The 15,110-nt window shown below is 39.8% G+C and overlaps 1 protein-coding gene across 1 annotated transcript; it reads left to right on the forward strand.

Moving 5' to 3' along the window:
- The first annotated feature begins 982 nt into the window (after positions 1–982).
- RSL24D1 (ribosomal L24 domain containing 1) lies at positions 983–6,473 on the forward strand. The gene is made up of 6 exons (XM_056499825.1): positions 983–1,134; positions 2,480–2,593; positions 4,040–4,112; positions 4,830–4,893; positions 5,345–5,430; positions 6,068–6,473. The coding sequence occupies exons 1-6, from the start codon at positions 1,054–1,056 to the stop codon at positions 6,139–6,141; spliced, it is 492 nt and encodes a 163-aa protein (XP_056355800.1). The 5' UTR covers positions 983–1,053; the 3' UTR covers positions 6,142–6,473.
- The last annotated feature ends 8,637 nt before the right edge of the window (positions 6,474–15,110 follow it).

Below are 15,110 nucleotides of genomic sequence, written 5' to 3' on the forward strand. Positions count from 1 at the left end.
TGTCCTCTGCCAGGAAAAGTGAAATAAATACAGCCCATGGGGAAAAAAAGTTGCATAGGCAGGAAACTCAAAGCAATCAAACTGAAAAAGGAGAACAGCCCTGGACCTAAGCAAACTTGTTTACTATTTGGTTTTGCCTCTAGCTGTAAACTTGTCTACATAGCTTCCCTGATAAAATGGGGCTGTGTGTGTTTACATTTCCTCCATCGCCCTGGCTGCCGTCCTGTTGCCGGCAGAGCTGTGGCCGCAGCCTGCGGTGAGTCACAGTGAGCGCTGTGCCGCTGCCCGCTCCCTGCACAACGTGCCTGCGGGCTGCCGGGCACAGCGCTGCTGTGCCAAAGCAACTCTTCTTTCTTCCTCTGCCGTTAACACAGACCAAGCTGACTGCCTTTCTTTTGTTCTAGAAACCAGAAAGAAAAAACTGCTTTAGAGGCACATGCAATTTAACGTATGGGTTTTTCACCAGATGCTCAGGTGAAGAATTTTAATTTCTTTTAAATGGAAAGGCAGGAATTGTGGGGGTAAAGACTTACGTGGTGAGGAGGGTTTCAGACTCAGAGCTGGGACTGCATCCTTCAATTGAAGAATAGAGAGAAGACCTTCTCCAGTTCCAAACAATTTGGAACATACAAGGCCTGGGATTTCCCAATAAACAGGTAACGCCAGGAGAGGGAACAGAAGGAGTAATAGGTATGCAGAACCATTGGTTTTAGAAAGAACTTCAGATTTTGCTTCGATTTTGGATTTTACAGGTATGAAAACACCACAGAACGTGTTGCCTGAATTTTACAGTAAATCAACTTGCAGACGTAAAAATCTATGTCTAATTCCGTTTCTTTTCCTGGGTTACTCTGTCTATCCTTCTGTTAGTATCGATTCGTTTTTTCTCGCCCCTGGAACACAATTTTTCCTTTATAAAGAGAAGCCCGGGCCCGGTGAGGGCGGGCGCGGCGCGCGGCGGGGCCGCCAGGGGGCGCTGCGGAGCCGGGCCCGCCGCGCGCCAACGCTTCCGGTCAGCGGGGCCGCGCTTCCGCCCGCGCCGCCGCCGCCGCCATGCGCATCGAGAAGTGCTACTTCTGCTCGGGGCCCATCTACCCGGGCCACGGCGTCATGTTCGTGCGCAACGACTGCAAGGTACCGCCGGCTCCGTGCTGCCGGCCCGGCCCGGTCTGTGCCGGCGGGCCCAGAGCGCTCGGTGTCCCCGGCCGCGCCTCACCGGGGCGCTCACAGCCGCAGCCCCTGTCCCGGGCCGGGGCCGCCGCTGGCGGTCGCGCCGGGCCCTGCCAGGTTCTCACACCCCGGCCTGAGGGTGGGCGGGAGCCCGGGATGGGCGCAGCTGCTCAGAGCACGGTGCGGAGAGCTCCGAGGTTGTGGGTTCGATCCCTGTGCCGGCCATGTGCTTAAAGAGCTGGAGTCAGTAATGCTCGGTGTGCGTGGGTCCGTTCCAGCTCTGCCTGTGCTGGGAATCTGCGAAATTCATGTTTTACTGATACTGGAACATAAGAACCTGAAGCGATTCAGTAATTTGACAGCTGCTGTCGGCAAGAGGCGGGGCTGAATTATTTGTTTTCAGTTTTTAGTAAGAAATGCACTTGGCAGAGCAGCATAGAATCGTCACCCTTTGAGCGTCAGCCTTTGGCAGGAGGCGGGTTCGGCCCTGGGCAGGGCGGGCTGCGGGCGTGTCCCCGGCGGGGCTCCGGGAGCCGATGCCGCCGAATCTCTGAAAAGCCCAAATGCAATGGCAGGGGGCCTGAGTTGGGGTGAAAAACCTAGTAGAAGAGTGTAAAAGAATGAAAAACTGATTGCCTTAATTAAAAGTTTCGCATTTTCTATTAATTTATTTTAACATGTAACTCTGATCGTTTTTCAGTGAAGAGTCTAGTATTCTGTAGAATATGTAGAAAAACAGGGAATAAAGGAAAAAGCCAATTAAAACGTTTTTCATATGTTTTAACAGCTTTCAGTAAATTCGGTCCAGGACTTAACTAATGTGCTTAGGACTCCTGCAGGGTAATCTTTGGGGCTTAAGGCTGCATCCCTGAAAACAGTTTTTTGTGTGTGTGTTGCATTCAGTATGAGAGGTGTGAGGATTTTTTTGTTGTTCTTGGGAGGGTACTGTATCTAAAGGTACTGGCAGCTGTAGAAAATTGTTTATTTATACTACAGGTTTGGTTTTATGGTTAATTTTGAAGTTGATAATTCTCAACACTCAGGTGTATTTTATGTATAATCAGCTTATTTCTAAGTACTTGTGCTTAACCCTGGCAGCTGTGAAAATTGCTTTATAATGAAAAAACAATATTAGTGCTTGAAATTATTTTTGTTAATAGCTGTATTTTCTATAAAAATACCGTCATTTGGGAGCTGAATATAATTTCTATTATATTATAGTAGCATTGTTAGAGTAACCTCAGTGTTTGATATCACACTTGCAGTGGGGCATGAATAACATGATTTGACTAAGATTTTTCTTCTTAAGATATTTAGATTCTGCAAATCAAAATGCCACAGAAACTTCAAAAAGAAGCGCAATCCCAGAAAGATGAGATGGACTAAAGCATTCCGTAAAGCAGCTGGCAAAGAGCTGACAGTGGTAAGAAGCTGAACTGGTTCACACTTTGCATTAGCAGACTAAAATAGCTCTTCCCATGGCACACAGGCTGGGGTGGGGGGCTTAGAGCATTGACATTTAATGAAATGAGCTGGGGAGAAGAAGGATTGTGGGAGAGAATGTGAGAGTTTCTGGAGAGTGAGCTGTTTGTTCAGCTTGATTAAAACCTGCATGTTCCCCCTTCAGGATGGAAGCCTGTGTATGAGGTGTCTGTGCTGGTAACACGTGGGGGCTCCCAAGTCCAAGACATTTTTTCCCACCAATAAATCCTCCACTCTCTGTAAATAAAGGAAAAGTCTTTGCATAGATAGGAATGTTTGAAAAACAGCATGAGACCTCAAATGCAATTTCAAAACAAAGTTGATTCAATGGTAAAAGTATTAAACATTCACATTTGGTGGGACAGTCCTTAAAAATTCAAGAATTACTGTGCCTTAATTACCTGGTTTTTTTACAGAATATTAAAAATTTAATAAGCATTTTGACAATGATTTTCTGCCTTCTGTGGATCTTTCAAGTGAAAAAATGTGGTTTTATTTTTTAATGTGTCTCTGAAAACTATGATTAATTAGCATCTTCAGTAATTGTGTTTCTTGCTTTTGAGTTGTTTCTGGCCATGTTGAATTACCTTTTTGAAAATAGCTGAATTTAAAATTACTTTATGCTTATCTAAAGAGGTGACAATACCTTCCAATTTTGAGATACATAATCTATTTTAAGAATAAAGCCAATATATGAACTTAGTACTGTGTAACTCAGCTTTACCTCAACAAAAAGCAACCTTTGGGCAGGAAGTCCTCAGCTAAAACTGACATAAAACTAAGTGTCCATGGCAAACAAAAGATCAGGAAACTGCTTTTTCATCCTCAGCTCATGGGGATGAGAGGACATGGTTGGGGGATGGCAGCTGTCCCAAATGCCAGAGTTATCGATTGAAATATTTCACAATTTCACATTGGATTGTTTCAGTATTCTTAAAATGAAATAGTGGCTGGGGTTTCATCTTTAAACCATTTCAAAATTACAAGCTGTTGAGTAGAACTTATTTGTCCTGCAATAAATACTTGTGAAACTACAGATTTTCAATTTCACCTTCTACCTGTCTAATCTACTCTGTATTTCCTATTCCACATGGGTGTTCTCTGTTCCTTTTGTCTTGCTAAATAGAAAATAGCTGAGGGAGATGTTGTGGTAAATAGTTCTCTTCAGACAAATCACTGTGACTCTTCACACTTTGAGGTCAAACACTCAACTTGATTTCCTTCTCATATTTATCTCTAATGACTGATCAAGTCTAGGAATTGAGCTTCTGAAAGGGGGGGAGAAATCCCATAAAATATTCAGTTATATGAATGACTGCTACAGTAAGAATGTATTGATCTAAATAAGCTTCTGCATATAGTCTATATTTGCTTTTTCTTGATACAGGATAATTCATTTGAATTTGAAAAACGTAGGAATGAGCCAGTGAAATACCAGAGAGAGTTGTGGAACAAGACTGGTGAGTCATTATAGGAAAAAACCAAAAGATTAATTTTTTACTTATCATGAATGTGTTTTCAAAAGACTTTTTTGATTATTGACAGCTTGTAGTAATTTTGTTTGAAATTACTGAAATTATGACCAAATTATTAGTGTGTGGAGGAGGTTTGAGTTGTAAACAGGTGTGGAGTTTCACGTGATGATTTTTTTCAGAAACTGGTTTAAAAATGAGGACCAGAAGTCGTTTATTTTGAATTATCAACTTCAAAACCCCTTAGTGGTTTTCCAACTTTATAAGAGGCTCCCAGTATAAGCCTTTTACACTGATGCGGTTGTTTCTGTGTTTTTGCTCATTCCACTTCAGTTTTTTTCATAGAACCAATTGCCATAGAATAGGAGAACTGCTTATATTCATGTGAATAAATGCCACAGAGGAGATGGTGATAACTTCAATATTTTTTCAAGTGGAGTCTTTTGCAGTGATGGTTAACCATACAAATTATATGTAGGCACAAAAGTGGAAGCATAAATAAATTGTAAAATACAAGTAATCAGAGCTGCTGTGCAGAACATTCCCTTATCCTGCTCTTTGGAGAAGGAATTGTTTCCTTTATATAGTGTAAGAGTTGCCTCTGGTATTTAGACATTATGAGAGTACTGGTAAGAGTTGCTTTACAAAAATAGCTTGGTCTGCAGGGACTTAAGCACATTTAAAACAACTTCTGCTTTATTTCAGTGGATGCAATGAAGAGAGTGGAGGAGATAAAGCAAAAACGCCAAGCCAGATTTATTATGAACAGGTGAGAATTATTTGTGTGATGGGAACCCCTTGCATGTATGTGTTAGACAGCCTTTCCAGAAATGGGATGATCCAGTAATTTGCTTTGTATATGCACAGTCATCCAAGGGATGGGGTAAAATACACTGGGTGGGCTCTACCCTGTGTTACTGGCTGTCCAAGGAAATGTAGCTTTTGGACACTCAAGGATAATAGTTGTAATATAGTACTTGTTTTCATACTGTCTTAAATTTAAACAAAATTCTGATAGGAGTTGGTGTAGTGCTGCATTTTTTGTGGTTTTGTATCCAGTATTTTCTTGAATTGGTTTTCAAATACTTTTTACCTTTATTTCCTCATAATTATAGTTATTTTCAGCCTGTACATAGCTTTAGCTAGAGATATCATGCATTAAAATGAAAGCATACATCTCCTCTTTGAAGGTAATTAAATCTCATTTTCCCCTTTCCCAGACTGAAGAAGAGCAAAGAGTTGCAGAAGGCAGAAGACATCAAAGAAGTCAAACAGAATATCCACCTTCTTCGTGCTCCCCATGCAGGTAAGAACTTGATTTACTGGTTTGCCTACACAATTTTAGCATGAATTGCTCATTCTATCAATCAGATCAATAATCCTGTACATTTGTATCTCAATTAATTTGGCTGTTGACTATGGAGGGTAGTTCTTGCCATTGAATATAAGCAGTTCTGAGTATATGCCTTTGTTCTGAGTCAAATATACCTTTTTTATTTATCTAGGTCTGCAGTCATCCTTTCTCTTCCTTATTTTGAGTGTTTTAAATTGTACTCAATACGTGGTGCTCCATGAACTGCATGTTTGTTACCCAGTACATTTAAGTCTTCCCTTTGAACTGGTCAGTTGAACTCAGCAGACTCTACCACTGAATGATACAAAATACAGTAGTTCAACTTTGCTGCTTGAATTTGTCAGTCAGTTGTGTAGAACTTACCTGAAGATACTGTTCCTTCAGTAAAGTAAACATTTAAATAAATTATTTACTTTTTAAAATACACTTAATTAGCTGTAAATACCTTTGAGCTTGATGGATTTGCTTATAAATAACTCTTCAAGCAATATATTTAGGCTGTTTCACCTGAAATAGATGCATATATGTTCAAAGAAAAACAGTTATTTGGGTTTGGAGAAACATACTGAATTTGACTTGTTTTTTGAAGGTACACCAAAACAGCTGGAGGACAAAATGGTGCAGAAGCTACAAGAGGATGTGCCTATGGAAGAAGACTCTTAAAGTGCTTTTATTTGCTATTTATCTCTCTTCAACAGTTAACAGTTCCTTACTGCCCCACCTGACAACATTCAAAAATGTGCTTACAGTTGAAGAAAAGTACATTTTAATAAATAGTGGTCATTTACAACTTAAATTATTTTTTAAATGAAAAATAATAGGATGGATACTAGTTTGGACAGTACTTAAAATTCTACAATTTGAGAAAACCCTGTCAGCAGGATGGAGAATGAGGCATTATTGTTTGAGATCCCATGTCCTCCTTGGAAAGTTACACTTTTTCTGGATAACCTCTCCACGTTCATGCAAATAATTAAAAAAGATGCTGACCCTGAGCTTATCTTACTTTGTCTGTTGTTGTTTCATAGCGGTAAAAGCAGATAAAATCTATTTTAATTATTTCAATTGGGGCAGGATGTAATAATTTTCATCAGTTCAGTGTGGTCCAGATTTATTTTCATTCTTGTCCTGGGGAAAATTTTTCAATTTGAAGAATACAGAGTTTGTTTCATCTCCATTTTAAGAGCTGCAGCTGAAAAAGGTGGGGCTGGTGATCATTCTGCACATCTCTGCATAACCCACTGCATGCAGAGACCATCCTGGGGAGCTGCTGAGCTGCAGAGGAGTGGTGATGTTCATTTAGGAGGCTGGTTGTCCAACCACATTTCTAATAGAAATTGTTATTATTCAAGACATTTTGGTTAAGATCTATTTTCTTTGCCTGCTTAAGATGAGAATTGCTTTAGATTTTGCATTTTGTTTACAAGAATTAGAGAGAAAATATCCAACTGAGCAGCATCCTGTGGTCATGGATAAAGACTGCCAAATATGAGGAAGGAAACACATTCCTTTTTCTGCTTGAGCAGCTTTAGATCTAGAACCAGAGGAGTTTGGGGATGGGCAAATGGGGAACCCTCATCTGCCTCCTGTGTGTGGGGCTGAGCTGTGCCCTGTCCCTGGGGAGGCAGGACCTGCCACTGTTCCTCAAGAGCAAGTTGGGGAGAGGCATTTTATGAGCAGCACGTTATTCAGAAGAGATCCTGGGTTAGTGTCATACATCCAAATCACTGGTCCTGTCTCTGCCAAGATCTAGTAGGAGCAGAGCACAAGGTGCCTATGAGAACAGACTTACAAGACAGATGAGGATGATGGTCTGTGAATATTTAATCAGAAGAATTATTTATGAATAACTGGTAGTGCTAAATTCCATTACACAGTTCATCTTCTTGGCATTTACCAGACCTAACAAACTATTGCCATTTTGTGTTTGTACTTTATGCTGTCAGGAGCCTTTCTTCAGAACAACAGGCTCAATCAGAACAAATGTGATACAGTCAAAACCAATTTTTAACAAATGCTTTGTAGTTTCAATTGCTGTCATCTTTCCTTACAAAACAAAACTAGATGTATAGTTGTTTTCTTTCTTTTTTCAGACTACAAAAGTTGGAAATGTAGATTTTAATAGTGATTTAGTAAGCATCTTTTTCTCATATTTTCTTTTTTCCATTTTTAATCCATCTCTTGGTGATTTTGAGGTAACCACAGGTTTTTCCTTGAGGAGGAGGTCAACCTCATGCTAATACATTTGATCCTAAGGGAATGACAGAAAGAATGCCAGGTGATGGTGGCTTTTTAAGAAAAATGACAAATTCCTTCTTTCAGGCTTCACTTTCAGTCTTTCCTTTACAATGCAAATACTGTGTGGAAAAAGTGTAGAATACAGCTTTGTGTATAATCAAATTGTGCTGAGCTGGTGCAGATTTTCTTCATAAAAAATTAGACCTTCCCATAGTTTTGAGATTTTCTAGTGAGAGGTTTTCCTGAGATATTCTTGCTTCAGAGTAATGGCATGGTGGAGCCCTGAACACGGACAAGATCTGTCTGTGTGTGACACAAACTAAATCAGTTCCATATGGTGATGTGGTCATAGGTGTCCATGGGTGGAAAAGCAATAGACAGCTGCTAACAGGTCCAAAGGCTTATATCCCAGGAGAAGATACCTCAGCCTTCAGGCTGTTCAATTCCTCAATTACTCTTCTGGCCTCAAAAATTCAATCTCCTTTACCAGGCTAACTTATTTATGGGTTGCACTGAATTGCAACCAGAGAAAGGAGAAAGCCAATATACATCAAGCACTGATAAAATTGTTTAAGCCTTCTTGTTGTCTGTCTGTCTATTTTTAGATCTCAATTTAAAGAGACCATATGCAGAGAAATTGATTTTCTTTTATTCATGTTGAACAAGCAGCATTACTTGAGATTGTGTAAGAACAGAGGGAGAAATAAGGATTTGTGGAGGTAGATGTAAGACATTCTTTGCTGGTTTTGGGTTTGTGTGTTATTCTCCTCCCCATGCCTCCTATCCTTAGATTTTTTGTATGATATTTAGTTTGGTGAAGTCACTCTTGTTTCTTAAACAGCTGTTTCTTCACCTTTAAAAAAAGTACATGGATAACATTTTGTCTCACACATGTGTATGGTAATAAAGATATATACTAAATAAGGGGGGATGTCAGCTCTAGCCCTACAAACTGTGAGGTTTATTAGTGACATTGTTTCAGTATTGGAAACATTCTCCTAAATTTTGTTTATAAGGCAACAATATTATGCATCTACAAATTATCACTGGGAATCAAGGCAGACATCTCTGCTTAACTGGAAAAAAAATCTTGTTTGCAGGTATTTGAGCTGTTTTCTGTAGGCTATGCTTGGCATTAAACTTGCAAATTAAGATGATTGCTTTGGTAATCAATTGACTGAAGTGATTCCTGAGTGAAGAATTTGAAAGATTTCTTATTACTTGGTAAAATGAAAAGCTGCCAGAAATTCTCCCTTGTGTTGAGGTGAGGTTGGTTGCAGTATCTCTGTTTACACAAGCTCCTGCAGAAGGAATTGTTTTCAGTCAGCCTCACTGCAGAAATTGATGCTGCAGAAATTGACTCTGCAGAACTTGTTGGGCTGAGCAGTGAAATAACCAAATGGTTTTCTCTCATACCTGCCGTTCCCAGCACTGGGCAAATTGAGATTGCATTTCCAATCCCTGTGTTTCCCAGCTTTTTACTCCTTGACACAAAACTTGGGGACAGAGCAGTACAGGCCATACAGGTTTAGCTTGGTACAAAAAGGTGGCAGACCTGAACCTAGCAGCCTTCAGGCCTGGCTGTGCAGACAGTTTTTTCTTCTAACAAGCCAAACAAACTGTTGGTGGGTTTGGAAGTCAGAAGGAACCAGCTAGGCTGCTCCCCCAGGCTGCTCCTGCCTCCTCTGCTTGGTTAGTTGTGCTGGGCACAGATGGAAAGTCATTCAAGGTTAGTTTGATTAGCTGCACCCAGCTTCTGGGGATCTGTGAAGAAAATCTTTCTTTGAAATAGAAGATTCAGATATCATAATGTGATCTTAAATCGTGGGTGATATTTAGGAAGAAACACTATTTAACCTTGAGCTAGGAATACATTTAGAATGTTCTATGCACAAAGCCTGCTTTAATCCACATTTCTTTAGGGCATGGCTTTGCTACTGCTTGGAATGCCTCATATAGATTATCCCCAGGATATCTGGGGAATACTGTGATGCTGCATTTAAAGAACTTGTGCTTTTGCTCCATGAATGTCTACTTCCATGTCTGGTATTGACTTGGGAGGAGATTGTGTGCCAGATTTTGTCACTGATGCTGTCAGAAAGCTGTGATACAAAGGTGACAGGAAACATTCTTCAATTTTCACAGCTGCTGTAGATTCAATTGTTTTGAAGAGGAAGGAGATGGCTTTCCAAAAATTGCTTTTACTGGCTTTTGAAAAATTTCTACGGCAGATATTTAGAATTCAGGTTCTGCGTAAAAAGCATTCAGCTGTGAACACATTCTTAGGTCAAACTAAAGGTGGTTGGGCAGGATAAAGACCTGTAGTTCTCTAGTAACAAATTTATCTGCTTCCTGTGTTGATAGAAAAAGGAATTAACAATATTGCAAGGTTTCCCAGAGGTCGTTATGTGAACTGCACACAGTTCAGTTTATTTTCTTATTGTATCATATGTAATGATCTGCATGAACCTGGTCATATGAGGACCAGGTATTCTCTCAGTTTTCTAAGGAAATGCCAACTTTTCTTAAATTAATTCTGCCAGACCATGTAGATTTTTTGGCAGTAATTTAAATCTATTTCATTACCTGAGTTTTATCTGTTTGTCCAAATTCTGTTAATAGTTTTAATAGTTTTTCACTTTTCATTACAATCCTGTTAATTCCAGTTCTGGAAATGTTTAAAACACTTAGGCTGAAAACAGAGGAACTTTTATGCTGGTTTGTATCTAAGGTCCATTTAAACTTGTAACTACCTGTGATGGTATAGCAGAACCTTTCAGAGAAGGATCACAAGGCATCATCTGAGTGCCCTTTTCCATGGCTTATCTTCCTCAACTCAAACAGTCAGTAATTTAGGGATTTCTTTGGAATTTTCTGATGAACCAGTCTGTGACTGTATCAAGTCTAAATTTTAACTTCTCTACATTTTCTCAGTGATCCTGTGAGGAATATTTCTGTTCAATTGATTATAATGAGGAAGAACTTCTTTGTGATTTGGATTTGACACTGTTGTGTTTTCTGTAGTTCTGGTGTTGTGGGAAGCTGGATTACTAACTCTTTTTGCAGTATTTGCAGTGTTGTGAACCTCTAGTTAGCTATTTTCTAAACCAAAGAGTCCTGATCTCTTACCCTGTTGTGTAGGAAGGCCTCTGAAAATCTTTGTAGCTCGTTCTGTCTGTCTGTTCTTCTTTTCTGGCCTGTGGCATGAAATGATGACAAATTCCTGCAGCATTCAGTATATGGATGGGTACACCCTTTATGTCTGCACTGTTTCTCCTTTGTTTCTTTTGTAACTGTGTTTTTCAACATCCCCAGCTTTTTCCTGCATGCTTTGTAGAAAGAAAATAACCTTCATTGTTCACATTTATTTAGATTTAGAATTTGCTGGTTCATTCACTATGTTTTCTTTTCTAAATCTTTAGTGAGCTGACAAGTCCATGGCTACCTGAATGCATCATGATTAGGAGTGTGCTTTTAAGAGAAGTGAGATAAACAGCATTAGAAAAAAGATAAACACATAAAAAAAACCCCTAACCTGCAAAGGAATTAAATTCTGTCAAAACAGATCTCAACAGATGAGCATCAGCTGCTCTGAGCAAGCAGGGAAATCACCTTGAATGTTCTTCATTCTTGGGTACTGTGACTTGGAAGTGAGTGGTGCCATTGTCTTAAATGTTTAAACACAGTTGATTGTAGATGCAGGGAAGTGTTCTGGTGTGGAGTTCTATGAATCATTTACCTTTGGAGGAGTGCATTCTGACATCCTGAATGCAATATGCCATTTCCCTTCCCACACTTTACATGCAGTAGCTAAGTGGTGAGTAGACAGCTACAAGTCAGCAGAGCTGAGTTTCATTCCTGGCTCTGTTTCCCTTGGTAATTTTACTCAAGTTCTTCAGCTTTTCTGAGTCCTCTCTACAATGGTTTGCTTGATCATGAGGAGTGTGTTCTGTCTCTTCCAACTTTTCCATGCATAGTAAGGCACTGAAATGAGACTAACTGCAGCAATTAATGTTATCTTAGAATTCTATGGGACATTTTTTATGTCATTTTTATCCTACTTTCCCAGCTCTGAAACAGAATTCCTTTCAAATGGAGTTCCTTTCATTCATCCTTTCCATCACTTTTTTTGGATAGGTTTTTGTCACTGACTAAGGCCTGTAGGGCCAGGTTCATCATGAGACAGTTTTTGGTAGCTCTGGAAGTCAGAGGGAATTGCTCATGTGTGTGCCCAGTAGAAACCAGTATGATACCAGTCTGACAAACACCTGGCTGGGAGTAAAGCAGCTCCCATGCAAATGAGAAGTTGACTTGTTTTACCAGGTGATTGCCAAGGGTGTTGGACATTCTGCCTCTTCTGCTGAAGTTAAATAGCTGGTAATTCTTTAGTTCTTAAATCTAGTAACACTTTGTAGCTGTGATTTTTCTCTGAGGCCATGTTTCAGAAACTCTCTCTGCTTTTGTGATTTGGAAATCCTAACAGAGCAGGGTAAGTCTAGTAAGCAACCAAATTTAGCACTGGAAACTTTATATTTATTATCACTAGGGACAGAGGACAAAAGAGCTGAAATGTTCCCAAGCTATTCACTGAGGATATAGCACAGATACTTTGTGATTCCAAGCTTGCAGATTTTATGATTTGTCAGCTGAAACGTAATCTGATATTTTGAAATGTAAATTAAAGCTTATTTCCTTAGCCCTCAAGCTTATGGAGAATGTATCTCAGCCTGAAAGAAGTGATGTCTGATTTGATCTGCAGACAAGCAAAACAGATAAGAAGACTTTCACTATTCTAAACCCACTTTTAATTCTGAAATTTGAGTTAATCAAAATCAGAACTGTCAACTCTTCACCTTGTTGATCACAGTACCATTTGATTTCATCTTGCTGTTGAAAAATCACTTTTACTACCTGAGATCCCTGAAGGTTTTTGAGATTAATTTATTGCTGAGCAAAACAATTTTTTACATATTGAAAATTCAGAGGAAGGAATATTCAGCATTCAAATAAAAATGCATGGGTTGCAATACTATCTCATATATTTTCATAAATAATTCTTAAAATTCCTAATTTTCTCATTTGTTTTAAAGAAAGAATACCCTGTTAATTGGTGTCAGAACACAGTGGGAAATCATGTGGGAGATTAAAACCCTTGGCTGAAATCAGATTTGTATGACCTGTGTTTTAGAAACTTTATTCTCTTGAGCCATTGCAGCCTGAAAGAAACAAGTATCTTTCTTGAAAACTTGATGATGAGATCCCAGATAATCAGTAACCTAGGGCATACTCCTAGGGATGGAGAAAATGCAGTCAGAAAAGCTTTCCTTGGATGATAAAAACTTGAAATGAGTCTCAACATCCAGTCATTAGCATTCAAGGCCCTATCCAGTGACAGAAATGTCTTTTTGCTCTTTTCCCCTTGGAGCTATATTTATTAGGAAGTAAGAATGTGATACAGAAGCCAGAACCTGAAGGTGTTTAGTGTGCTGTGATTCAGCTCCCTGGCAAAAGATCTTACTTTGGCAGTCCCCAGACTGGTCTTGTGAAGTATTCCTCAGGGAGGGAGATTTCTTTCCAGAACCATCCTCCTTTGGTGTGACCATCTGCCTCTATAAAGTCATTTGGGCAAAAATAGAAATTACAAACAGAAAATGGCTCTGTTGCCAGATTAGCTGCAGAACACACACTGGTGCTTTACTCACTCAGGGGGATTTAGTGCCAGGGCTCTTTGCTGGGGATAAAACACTGTATCATATTTTCCCCTCCTGTCAGTGTTGGATTAAAAACTAAATCCTGCTCATTTCACTTTTAGAAGTAGTCTCAAAGGATTTTGGTAGGAGTAATTGCATATGAAAAGCAAGTAGGATTTCTCATTCTGTGTACACTGAAAATTAAACAAAGGTAAACATTATCAAAAGTTTTAACTTACTGATGTTATTTCAGCTTGTTTTATGATCTGAATCTTTTTTGCTGAATACTTAAAGATGCTCAGAAAAATCACATCTCTGAAAGGAAAGGGGAAGAAATTGTGTGCAGGACCTCAACTCATTGAGGGCTTGAAATAGCTACCCAAGTCCTTCTCCCTTCCTCAAGTTAGGCACATATGTAGGTTGTTGAATTTGGGACTTAACAAAGAACTCTATTCCCTTTTTAAAATCACATGTACATTTATTTTTTCCTGTAGTTTTTCCTCTATAATATTCTAAGGCTTCTGCTGGGGAGAGGATGCAAAACACCTTTATGATACATTGGGAATAATGCCCTGAAAAAGCTTTTTTATGGGTTTAGAGTTTGCAGAATTTTAGTTCTTTGGGTACTGTGGGTGGATGTAGTGATGAAGAGCTCCATAAAGTAAAAGTCAATACCTGATAAACTTGGAAAGTTACAGCATCAGCTGTTGTAGATTTTTTTGTGATGGGGGGGAGTGGAAGAATTTCTGTCAAAACAGACCTAAACAATTTTTTAAACCCTCTAATGTTTTGCAATCTGTTCTGAGTCTTCTGTGAGGTTTTTTCACCTGCCTCAGTCTTTGACTTTTTGATGTTACCCCAATTTGTAGTTAAGTGTTGATTTTTGAATGTTGTGTGGAATCTGTTTCAATTGCTCTCAAGCAGTTTAACTGAGTTTACATACTCTAGAAGGATCTTTTGGGGAAGGTTGTCTGTCCTAGGGAGGGAATGGGGGGAGTCTGGGAGTCCAGGTATCCTGGGAGCACAGAGCACATGAGAGTAGGGAGATCAGTTAAAAGACAATGCAATTTACCCAAATCCTTCAGAGTGCATGGCCCTGAAGTACCTCTGGGATCCATCAGTTTTCAGAAACTGATTTCAAGGTCCAGAAGATCAGCAGGAATCTTGGATGGGGCCAGTGGGCCTGTGTGAAGGAGTGGGGGGGAAATGCTGTTTGATACTTTTAGCTGCAGGGTTTCTGTGTAGTGGGGGTTGTAAAATTAGAGGTAAATATTTCACAAGGGTGACATCCACTCTGTCTTGAATGAGTTGTGCCTTGGGCTAGAAAGAAGCAAACTGGATCTGAGGCCATCCCTCATTCAAGGGAGACTTTGCAGCAGCTTTTGTGCAAGCTGTGCAACAGCTTGAGCAGCAGCTGTCAATAAATAGAGAAGTTTCCCTTGCACATTCTGCTGCCCTGAGCTCTTTGCTCCTCCATCCCCACTCAATTGTGGTTTCCCCAGCAGGTCCCTCCACACCTGCCCTTGCATGGTGCAGCCTGATCCTGCCTTGTCTGTAGGTGCTGTTGTGAGGAGCCCTCTTGGGAAAGAGTAACTTGGGATCAGTACTTCAGCTGCATTTTCAGAGCTCCCTATGAAATGAGTTTTAGTCTGTGGTTCTTGACCTGAATCTTTCATCTAAGGAAACATACTCACTTCCTGAATA

This window comes from Oenanthe melanoleuca, chromosome 10 (genome assembly GCF_029582105.1).
Source record: "Oenanthe melanoleuca isolate GR-GAL-2019-014 chromosome 10, OMel1.0, whole genome shotgun sequence".
Classification (NCBI taxonomy): Eukaryota; Metazoa; Chordata; class Aves; order Passeriformes; family Muscicapidae; genus Oenanthe; species Oenanthe melanoleuca.